The 12851-nt window shown below is 31.5% G+C and overlaps 1 protein-coding gene across 7 annotated transcripts in view; it reads right to left on the bottom strand.

The window, feature by feature from the left end:
• Positions 1-8882, bottom strand: part of LOC121121966 (tight junction protein ZO-3) — a 173516-nt gene extending 164634 nt beyond the window's left edge. For 4 of the 7 annotated variants that reach the window (XM_040716962.2, XM_071890137.1, XM_071890128.1 and 1 more), the window contains exon 1: positions 8464-8876. In XM_040716962.2, the coding sequence (XP_040572896.1) occupies positions 8464-8737 (274 nt within the window). In that variant the 5' untranslated portion in view covers positions 8738-8876. Of the gene's footprint in view, positions 1-8463 lie in introns of all 7 variants that reach the window. The other 3 variants (XM_071890126.1, XM_071890129.1, XM_071890140.1) reach the window with 1 other exon arrangement.
• Positions 8883-12851: the final 3969 nt, after the last annotated feature.

Raw genomic sequence — 12851 nt, 5'->3', positions numbered from 1 at the left:
GAGGTAACACAAAAAAACTCATAAATATATATAAGATATGATAAAAAAATACAAAAATGGATGGGGGCTTCAGAGACATTTAGTGGCATCAAGCTCCCCAAAAATTAGCTAGCGACGCCACTGGTCTCATCTATATATTTTTCAAAGATTCCACTATTCACACTGTTTTATTTCCCACCTTTTTTAAATCATCCACATATTTTTCATTTTTTCCTTGCTTAAACAGATGAAATGGAATTTTCCAGATTTGATAAATTAGTCATGAACTCTATTGTTAAACAAATAAAATAACTTGACTTAATCCCCACTCATTACCTACTAAAATAATCTAAATTCGCTATTTCAATCACAAAAAACCGCGGTTGTTCTCATGTAGATAATAAGATTTATAAACAGAGGCCTCAACATGGTGAGAGAAGGATTTGTAGGCTGACTTTAGGCTGTCGGCATTGACAGTGGAGGTCATAAGTTGTTTTTAAAGACTCTGCATTTGGTTATTACATAGCAGAGGCCGTCTACTCCAAATGCGTCCACACAAAATAGTTCATGGGTTCAGCTACGAGTTCGACAGCGCCCAAAAGTCATTTAACCAGAATCCCTCGGAACGTGGTCTTTAAGACAGATCGAAGTTCTTGGGCTCTCCTGTACGTTTGGCATAACCTCCAGTACCATGTTAGATCCCAAGGGCCTTCTAGACGGTAGTGCAAGAGACATCCATTACCTTGCCTCCATCCAAAATCCACAGAAGGATTTTTTTGCCGAAACTCACCCCTAGTTAATTTTCTTACTAATAAGAAAATCAATCTAAACAAACATTTTAATCTAAGCATGAGGCAATCTCATAAGAAAAGGAATTTCTTCCATTGATTTAATCAGTTAGGGGCTACATCTATTTACAAAAGTGTACCGAATATTTTTGGACACTCCGTATACAATTTATACACAACATAAAAATATCAATTAAAAAGGGGATTGTGGTACGTACAATAATACAATAAGTATGTAGAGCAGAGAGGCCTTCAAAATGACCAAGTATATAATTTAATTAACAATCATTATCTTGTTATCCAGAGGCAGTTTATGATCAAGTAGGAAATAACAGTAATTGAACAACGCCCACGCAGGAACACATAAAACTGAGGGGATCTCCCAACCTAGGAGAATACAACATATTTTTATTAAGTTATAAACTCGATTTAATGAACAGTTAAATGCAAAAAAGGCGGCATCCCTTCCGCTTATTGTATTTGATTGAAAATATACAAGAATGGATTATGTGAAAAAGAACATGCAAATTGAGTGATGTGTCCTAATCAAAAAAAAACATTAGATTTGATCTCACAAATATTGTGAATATTGATTAAATTGCTGTGAGCATCAATAGAAATATGACTATATATGTTGGTAATATGAATACTTTTATTCATTCATACTTCCTCCCTGATATTGAAAATTTTAACGTATTGTCGAGCAAGGAGTAGTAGTTTATAGTAATCTCTAGAGATCCGAAAATTCTCTAAACCAGGGATGTGCAACCTGTGGCCCCCATTGCAAACCACTACTTGTTAAATTGAAAAATATTTCCCAAAGAAAGGATTTCTTGTAAAATTACACTGTTCAACAGCAAAAATGGTACAAAAACAGAATATGCTCTATTTAATAGAATTTGATCCCCTAATTCCAAATATAGCCTTATTTTTTCTCTCATAGCCTCGTGGCCTTCAGAAAAAGGTCAAACATTTTTTGTTATTTTTGTCTATTTTCCCTCGGCGTTGAAGATAAGGATAAATTATGTTCATATATTTCAAAGCTGAATGTTAAAAAAATTCTAAAAACATTTCTAAAATGTCTGTATCATACAGGACTGTCAGATTGGCCTTGAAAAATTAAATTTGGCCTTAATTTGAAGTAAATATGTATTTAATGGTTTTGTTTTATGAATACATTTTTCATGAGGCCTAATTTAATAGGTTCTGTGGTCCATTAAAATATTTCAAGAGGCAATAATGCTCATTATATTAAAAGGTTAGTGATGAAAATCGTCTGTGTTTTGGGCATGTTGAAAAAAACAAAACAAGAAACGAAGATCAACATGACAATAACAGTAACCCTGACAATTTGAAGAATTGTTTATTCATATTTGATTTATTCAAATAATTATTCAATTAGTAAGTTTTCATATTTCCAAAAAGGTTAGGAACCACTGATTTAGATATATATTTTGATCCTTCCCTACCCTAAAACAAACACTAATTGGGCCACATGTCCTTTTATTGAAATCAAAATATGGTCAATTCTCAAAAAGTTGTGCGGGCCTGAAATCTAATTTATGAATATACGCAACAACATGATGTGGGTGTATACAGCTTGTGTATGCTTAGATGGAATAATAAATTATTATCTCCTATAAAGTAATAAACATAAAATCAGAAAATAATCAATTTAAGATGTGTCATCATTAGTACAATTATATACATGGATCTGGGATTTTGCAAGCCTTTCAAAATATATACATACATAGTAATAATAAACCATAAATCGGTCAAGGTAATTATGAATATGTTATACATAATAAGTAATGAATATCAATAGCATATGAGGCAAAGAAAGGGAGTATCTATATACCATCTAACCACCATGCTTTATACTAATTATTACAACTAGGTAGACTCTTAATGTACATATATTAAATAACTATATAGCATATTTAGGACTAGGGTTGAGACTTGGTCCAAGATCGATTTTTTTTCGGTTCGGTCTTTTTTTATTATAAAGATTTGGAGCGATATTTCTATCCAAACACTGTAATCTCAGACCGTAGAACAAAGTTTAAACGTTTTTAAATCGTGGATCGACTTTTTCGGTCTCAATCTATAGACCGATTTTCTTCCTTATCCTCATTTATGAGTCGTACAAATATGATTTATGTGAGTCCTCACGCTCAATGAGTTAATGAGGCCTATCCAGACTGGGTTTTGTTTTGTTTTTTTGTATGATCTAATTTTTCTTTAAGACCCGTTGAACTTCTTTAAATGACCGAGTTGGATCGGTCCACTAAAAATCATGATTTTCAGACCGAACCCCAATAACAATATGTACCTACATTAGTATTTCCTTTAATTGTTTTCAACCTGTGTGATATTTAAATAATAAACATGTATGTATATAAATATATATATATTATGTAGATAATACCCCCTATTATATGTAGGTATATTAGGGTGGGTCGTTATGAGGGATTTATATCAACTTTTTGTAATATTCAATGCAGGTCTCAGATCTTTAATAATCATAAAACCATTCCATGGAATTTAATCCATCTTTACCTTGTGGGTCATTAAAATCTAAATACTTAGAGCTTTAAACTTCTACACGATATAAATAATTAACAGCAGATTTCAACAAAATAAATACTATAAATGGATGTCTGTCTGAGCTCTCTTAATAATTAATGTAGCCGCCCTTTACAGCAATGATGGCGGAAGTCAAGGCACCCGTAGTGGGTCCTCTATCATGCCGTACAAGTGCTGGTTTACAATGACTGAGGGACTCGGTGTTTGGATGAGTGATTCCCCTTGACATGCACACAAAATGTGCATGTCGACGGGGTAGGCATCAGGGCTGTAAGGGGCCAAAAGTCTAAAAAAAATAAAAAGACTCATTCAAAAGAGTCTTGTAACGGAGTTTTTCCTTAATTGTTGGTGTCATAAGTGGTCTCTCCACCCTCACAATGCTCTTTCCACCCACATTTTGGATAGCTTTTTGGACAATCTGTTGTGAAGCCCTGAGATCTCTTGCATAGGCATCATGGACTGTTTTCTTTAACTCCTCCGGATCCATTTTGGCATTTATGACAAAGCCCTTCCTCCTCTCCAACGATTTTGACATGCAAATTGCGTAGACGGTGGCCCTGAAGACACCCAACTACTTGGAGTGCACAAATTGGAAATACATCGATCACGTTCAAGTGTCATTTTCTCGACTTTTACGGAAGCTAGAGAGTTCAAGTTTGTTTTATTCCGTAAATAATTGTTTATGGTTTAATATAACGGAATATGAATTAATTTCAACCTGAATTAATTATTGAATCATTCAGATTTCAATGGACCCCCCCGCTAATTAATTACTTTTGTGAGGATCATTAACTTAACCATTCACTATATCGTAATGACAAGATGAATAAGGAGTAACTGTTGTTAAGGTATTGATGATAATTAGTAATAATAATAGAAAAAGTTGAAATATAAGTGATTTGTGATTGATGCATTACATTAAGACATAATTAACACAATATTCGACAGAAAATATCAAAATTAGATTTGTGGAAATAATTTTTTTTTTGTTTTAATAAAAACGAAACTTGGAACCAGTAGATTATTATAATAGGTTAAAAATTCACTTACGTTTCTCCAGGAATAAAATTTCTGATCATAGATGGTATTGATAATGAACAAAAATATTTAATAAATCCACAAATAATATACATATAAAATTCAACTGAATTTCCAGAAATATGTTCAATCGTCCTCATATTTGGCTTGGAAATGTCTTTTATTGTATGACAAATTTCGATATAATGGATTTCTCAATTTCTGATTTTCGACCCACTCTAATGTATTGTGTGTGATCACAAGACAACGCTCTATTGCCTTACGAATATGTATGAACGTATTAGTTCATAATATACAAATCAATATTTGTTCAACATAAATGACTCAACAAGAAACTTTGTTTATTTCAATTTGAACAAATCATTTAATCGAGTCGTGGTGTTGATAGGCGATAGCATTTCAAAAGAAGAATAAACAACAACAGAAAATGGATATAATATCTCTATGATATTAGGAACAAATCAAAAAATAATGTACAAATGGATCTAATTAGGAGAGAAATCGAGAAAAACCAGCGTCACTACAGTGAACGCCCATTTTGTGGCCCTAAATAACCAAGTGTTATAGGACCCTTTTATAATTAATATAATGAGAAATAATGAACCATTGGATGTCAAAAAGGAACAGAAAATAAAAGGACTCAAACCTTTATCCTCTTTCAAACGTTATACGCCTTCAATTACCACCCTATAGTAAAAATATCAGCTATGAGTCGCTAAAATGGCGTCGCCTTATATTCTGTTACAATTTATTACGTCAGCGAAAACGTTTTATAATTGTAGATTAACCTAACACCTCATTTTAGGCAAGGAATTACTGACTTGTAACGTCATCTTAGCTTCAAGCCCAGGATATATTTAAACACAACAGCTTGGGAGAAAATCATATTAAGGATTCTTTATGGAATATACGGTATGTATAGACTATAGGAAAGACATTCAACCAAAAACGCAGTAAATGATTTTTATTTTTTTTCTTCAAACGGATTAACAAAATCTATTTTTCCTTCCAGGTAATGGTCGTAAAAACTGATTATATGAATGAATGTATTTTTTTCATTAGAAGGTATACATATTTTTATTTTCTTTACATTTTTTTGACCGGATATTCTTAAGGGAGCTAAAAAAATATGTATTTACGATCCTTTACATTACACAGAAGGTGATGGAATGAACATTTAACATTCACAACAAAAAATACATTCTTAAGCTATAGAGCGTTTTCATGTAACGTCAGTATTGTTGATGGTGGCCATTTTGGGTGCTTAAACAACCAAGTTTAAAAAGAATTAAAATCCTTTTTGCGTTCATATTAAGGAAAATAGTTAACTATTGGATATCCAAATAGAAGCAACAAATAAAATAACTTAAAACTTTATCCTCTATCAAAAATATATCCCTCGAATGCTTAGTTTTATTATATAACAGATCCTAATAACATGTGTTAAAAATAGCCCATTAAATAGTTATGCAACAATTTTTCCGCATTGTAGACAATAAATCAACTTTTACAACGAAAAAATTCTGATATTTTTATCTAATTAACCTACTCTTCCCGTACCTTATTGATTAAAAAAATTAATTTTACAAATCTAGTCAATTAGAGTACATATTTAATTCAAATATCAGTTCTTATCCTTGCAACTAAGTAGTATTAAATGCAAGTGGTTAGTTTTTTCTTCTTTAAACCATTTGATGGAGTTTGATCAAGATTCATTGTAAATTTGTCTATCTTATGTAGCTCAAAATATCATTATGAGCTCTCAAGATGGCGTTTCCTTCATTTATGATGTCAGTACAAACTCTCAATTGAGAAATTATAGAAGATGCACTCACTGGTTATAAAGTAATGACTTTGGTTTGTGATAATACGTTTTTTCTAAGATAGAAATGTTATTTTTGTAGATAATTACGAGTCTTTTATGTTTTTCATTTTACTGCAATCTTTTTTAGTTTGCGGAAAATCATTAACTTTTAATTTAAAAAAATAAAAAACAGCATCGACAGTGGTTTTTCGACTCTCATAAAACAAAATAGTAATAAGTAGAGGAGCACTATAAAGACGGTGAGAAAGGGTCTTGGTTTGAGAGATTATTAAATGCAAAACAAGAGTGCTGCGTTATTAAGAGCTGTAAATCGTAAGCATTTTTGGTATGTAAAAATATAAAAAAACTGTAAGTGCACGTGGTAAACCTTACAATTTGAAGTATGTTCTAGAGGAAATCAGCTGAACTGTCACAAAGTTTGAATAAATTCTCTGCGAGCAGCAGTAATAGGAAGTAAAAATCTACATAACCCCACTCTTTATATAACAACAAGAATAAAAGGCGGAACTATTTCGATGTCGATCCTCAAATCTACTCCCATGTCCAACAAAGACTTACAATTATAACTCTTCAACAAAGCCTCCGTGTTACTATTTGTCGTTCACTCACTAGTGATTACTTATTACATATATATGTTCTCTCTTCAAAATCAAAGTAATTATGATAACAGATTTAGAAAATAAACAATCATACTCAGGCTGCAACTACAAAAACTATGGCACGTGATTTATGTCATATTTTATACAACTCGAAAAATGAGTAAAGACTTATACATATAATAATACAGATTAGTTTCTATATTTATATTGGAATGTTTTCTTCAAATCAGGGACGTCTCATTCAATTTGCCAAGTTGATGATCAAATATATAAATGAGTTCCGAACTAAGGATCATTGGCCTACTTGATTCCTCATAAAACAAGGATGAAACGGCATGAGGTCCTTTATTGATCATTTCAAGTTCATTGAAACTTTTGTATTATGAAATAAAATTTTAATATGTGTTCATAAAATATAAATGCAATTCTTCATACGATAAATCATGATAAGATCATTGAAAAGTAGAACCATGGATAAATAAATACATAGACTTAGAGGCGACAAAATGCGCGATTGATTGAGAAAATATATCAGCTAACACAGATGATATAATATCGTGACGAGTAATTTTGAGTTTATCATATTGTATCTCAGCTATAGGGTAGTTATAAGTTACAAGGAGAGCCATTTCGGGGGCCTAAACAACTAAGTTTTATCACCGTTTAATCACATTTTTTATTAATATTAAGGAAAATAGTGAAGTATTGGTTGTCAAAATGGGACCAACAAATAAAAGAACTTAAACCATTACCCTCTAATAAAAATTTATCCCCTCTAATGCCTAGTTTTATTATAGATGTACCCCTAAAATGTACTAAAATTATGTTATTACATCGTTATACAATCTTGTTTCCATATTGTAGATAATAATTAATTATTACAATGTAATCAGAATGATAGTTTTCTCGTCCCTAATCAATCAAAAAAACTAATAATGATGTTAAAAATCTAGCCATTTTTAGGGATTATTAGTACATATTACTTTGATTTAATTTAAATATCAGCGTTTGTTATCGGTATAAAGTAATATTCAATGCAGTCCTTAAGTATTTTTTTGTACATAAAACCATTTGATGGATTATAATAAAGATTATTTGGAAATTCGTGCATTTTATAAATGAATAAAAATATCAACTTTGAGCCCTCAAAATTACGTCTTCTTCAATTATGATGCAATTTATAAAGTCAGTTTAAAACGCTCTTTAGATTAGCTAGAACAAAATAAGAAACAAGGAAACAAATTGAAAATAAAGAAGGAATAGTTTTTTTAAGGACACGGAAAGGGTCACGGAACTGGGATCATGAATCTATTTAAAAAGGACTCATTGACTTGTAGCAAGGGCGCTGAGTCCATCTTGGACTTTCACTTAACTCCTCAGTGTTACTCTGGACCATTCATGAGCATATACACTCGTGGTTACACTTTATACTTAGATGCTCTCTCCTCGAGAATGAAAGAACAACCTTAGAAAATAAAAATAAAACACTATTTAGGTTGCTAACAACAAAAACACTTGCACCCCAAAAATGCTTAGGGTTTACAACCCCGGTTTTAATGAACTTATAAAAGTAACATTCTTCAACGGAAATACCTAAATGAATATCCACATCATAAATACTTCTTAACATTGAACATAAAAATCAGACCTGTGGTGTCCAGAAGAAGCGACGTTAAAAAGTGAGGACTCCTTTCCTCTAGGATGGAGCAAAGTTCTCGAAAGGCATTGAATCCTTTACGGGAAAAAATCCGTGTAAATATTTCTCCACGGAGATCGAAATCCAGTTCTGCGAGGATATGTCCTTCTTCACTGTAGCTCACTATCCCCTTGGAGACCAACTCACTCACAACCATCACGAAATTTGGATCCCGCGAGAGGGCGCCCTTATGACGCTCCAGCAGATTCGATACACTCCAACTCATGATTTCTATTCTTTATTAAAAATACGAACACAACAAATAAAAACAGTTAAAAGGAGGATTGAGGAGACGAGAAGAGAATCACTGCAACAACGACACACATCTTAACACTGCATACGACTAAACGAATCAAATCAAGAAGAAATATAAATGAAAAAACTTCTTAACTCGAGCGGGTCTGCTTTTTATTCTTCTTCTTTCCTTCATTCTGTCTTCCTTCCTTTTTCTTCCCACCCTGTGTAAGTAGCTAGTAGTAGTATTGAATTGGTATTAAATAGTTGTTGTAGTAAGTAGTAGTAAACTTCTCCTCTACCTCCTCCCCTTGAATGATATTGATGCAATTGTCACATGTTAAAGGAGGACATGGATAACGTCATATGCAACCACCTTTTCAAAATCAATGAATAAGGATTAAAGTTGTATAAAATTTGACCTACACCCGTACTAGCTTTTGTTTCTAGTTTGTAATCTGGAGAGTGTTTTTTTTTTTCTAATGCCTTATTTATCATTATAATCTCATTCTTGAAGAGTATTGTTGGATCTGTCCTATGGGCTATGACTTCATCCCTAATCAGTTTCCCTCTCCCCTTTCAGTCTTTTTTTTCTAATTCAGTCCGGTATTTTTCACCAATAATTATCCGTTCTAAGCATGACGTTATCTCGCCGACAACAAAATATCCCTGTCGATTCCTCTCTCCCTTGATACGTCATGGCTATTTCATAATTTATTATTTTTCAAATATACACAAAGATATAAGTTATTCTATAAATATGCTCCATTTCCAAAAGAACAGGAATACAATTTATTGTTGATCCCTCGTCGTTTATACGTATAATATATATATTGGCCATTTTATTATTTCTATGAATAAATTTTGGCTATTTCTTCATAGAAATAATATAATAACTTTTCATAACTACTCTTTTAATAAAATATTACAAATAAATATTTATAATACAGTATCAAATAAAATATTTTGTAGATTTTAATTATATGCAATTTATTTTAAAAATGGAGAAGAAATAATATGAGAGGGATAATTTGCAAGTATATAAGATGTAAATAGCAATTGGTATGACTAGCTTATTTGGCTAACTACCAGATGATTTCGGGCCTTTTTCCCTGTTTCTTTTTGAATGAAAGGTTGCGTGATACAATACACATAACAACCTGTAAGGAGCGATTAATTGGTCCTAAGGTCCTAGCTACCTTTTTATTTTGTTCATTCCTAGCTAGGATTGAAGAAAATAAAAATAAAAAAATAGAGAAGGAAAACTGTAGAGGTGACAATCATTTTTACCTGGCCACTTGACTTAGTTAGGCAGTCAGAGAATAAATATTCTGATCTAGAGAAGTTTTTGCGGCCTTTTTACTACTAGTACAATATGTGGTCGTACCCAAGGTTAATATTATGATTGACCATAACTGTCTTTTTATTTTCTACACTTCTAGCTAGGATTGAGGGATTTAAATACGAAAAAATCAATCAATGATAGCCAGAACGCATACTACTATACCTATCTAACACTAAAAATTACTAATTAGAAATCTGTTTTTACATTTAGGATTTTCAAATTCACAGGACCTCCCTATCTAAATCCATCCCAATACAGTAATGTCTTGAGATACAAGTGCCTCTGCCCCCCCCATATACGTTTTTTTATTATACGACTAAAATTACAAGCAAATTTTAGAACTATAAATTCTACGCATTTTTTACTCACACACTAGTCAAAATGCTTAGGATTTACAACCCTACATATTAGCAATAAAGTGTATAAAATTGTGTGTACGTGCTAAGGAATATGTGTAGATTTATTACTTAAACCTGAGACTTTACAATGCAGTAATTCCTGCCTATGTCATTGCTAAAGAAGGGATTTGTGTAAAGAAAAAACTAATTATATTGATCAAAAAGGAAAAACAGTCATTGAGTGTGCTCTTTCTTCTTTTTGTTCTTTGTTTAATAGGCTGTCGTGTTGTTTTAACTTTTCCCTCTGAATTAAGCTTTCTTTCCCAACTTTGCTGTAAATTGCTTAAAAAAACCATAATAAAATAAATATATATAATTATCCTATTTTCCCAGCACTCTTGAGGTGGGTCCACAGGAGGTGGACTGGAGGGGCTGTAGTCCCCCATTAAGGAACTTCTACTTTTTTCTAGAAAGTTCAATATTTGAAATTTAATATAATTTTTCAATTTTTTTTTCTAAAAATGTAATTATTTGAGAATAGCTATTGATTTTTGGAAATTTTTTCAAATAAAATTAATTTTGTGTGAATAACTATGGGTTTTTGAAATTTATTTTCAAAAAAATTTAATTATTTGTGAATAAATGTGGATTTTTGAAAAAAAATTCTAGAAAATTCAATTTTGTGAATAACTATTGAGTTTTTAGAAAAATTTCCCAAAAAAATTAATTTTGTCTCAATAACTATATATTTATGAAATGTATTTTTTTTAAATTGAATCATGTATGAATAAATGTGGATGTTTAAATTCAAATTTTTCAAAAAAAAATTCAAATTTTTGTTAACCAACCCTCTCCACCAAAAAAAATATTTATAATCCTGTGGAGGCCACTGATAATAATGCTTATTTAAATGTAGATATATCTTCTTTAAAGCAGTAATTCTTTTCCTCCCCCTCCACCGTCTTAGATACGAAGTAGAACTGCTCGCAGCTAATCAAATGACACGTTTTCAAATTACTAGGATGACCATATTAATTTTAAGTGTATATTCATTTATAATAAAGATACTTACGATTTACAACCATCAAGTATTAATTGAGATACAAGTTGTTTGAGAGTTAACCATGACATGCAAAAGCCGCTTCGACCTTATTTTTTTGGATAAATAATGTTGATTTGCGAGTTATTTGACAAACGTGCTCGTTTTACGAGCGAATTATCCTTCTATGTCGAGGTATTACTGTATTAGAGTTCCATTACAAATGAGAAAAAATATACATAATATATATCCTCACGTTTCCTTGGTCCATTCATAAAACCGTTAAGTTACTCTTCAAATGATATTGATCATGAACATTTATGTATGTATATATTTTTTTGAAAATATTTTTCAACCAACATTTGACAAAAGATAATTATATATAATTACAATAAATTCAAGAAGATCCTTTATAATATATTATGTTAAGTAGGTATATACACTATACATACTTACTACTATGAAGAGGATTCATAACTGCAGTCTCTGCTTTCAAGTTATCTACAGGGTGCCCCAGAGTTAGCGGTCCATTAAGTTTAATATCATTAAATTAAGAGTATAATTGTGTATAGGGATTTCGTTACACAAGTCAGAAAAAGAATGCGACGATTTAGAGCATTGTTGGCCTCTCTCTTCAACTTATCTTAATAACCTTGAATTAACAGGGTGCGTAATTGAAAAGTACACACTTTGAATCTGGAATTTTAACGTGTTTCATTTCGGAACATAGGGGAACTAAATTAACTAAACTTTGTACGGGGTAGAAAGATAAAATTGTCGAACCAGAAAAGATGACAAAATTTCAATTATGTTTATTGTAAACTGTTTTTTTTTGTAATAGAACGTTTACTGGTTAACCAGATGTGTACGACTCCCAAGAGCGATAGGAGCCATCCATCATACATAAAAGTGACACAATGTTTAACGAGGAAGATCAGAGATGAGCAGCTGTACAATTCATGCTCTCTACCTATACAAGTGATGTACACAGGACCATTCCCAGGACCCTTAAAATGCAAATCCGTACGCTTCAACATCAATCGTCAATTTTAACTTTAAACTTATTCAAAAAAAAAAAAAAAAAAAATTGGCTATTCTTTAAAATTTAAATTCTTCCAAAATTTAAACATAAAGTTGTTTGTCTCTTCTAAAACAAACTCTTTGTCAAAATTGGCATCTATTAAAAACCAAAAACATTTTATCAAAATTATTAAAAAGAATCTGACGACGTATCTTCTGCAAATACCCTTGCTAAATACGGTGTGGGATTTGTGTTTATTGCCTTCCTCTAAGGGCAGATTACAGCTGATCTAATAAAACGCCATGACAACTAAATTCTTCAAATTGTCAGGGTTACCATGTTCATTTTTGGGTAGGTTTTTTA

Source organism: Lepeophtheirus salmonis, chromosome 7 (assembly GCF_016086655.4).
Source record: "Lepeophtheirus salmonis chromosome 7, UVic_Lsal_1.4, whole genome shotgun sequence".
NCBI classification, from domain to species: Eukaryota; Metazoa; Arthropoda; class Copepoda; order Siphonostomatoida; family Caligidae; genus Lepeophtheirus; species Lepeophtheirus salmonis.
Note: the sequence above shows the minus strand (reverse complement) of the source record. Positions and strands in the feature narration are given on the sequence as shown.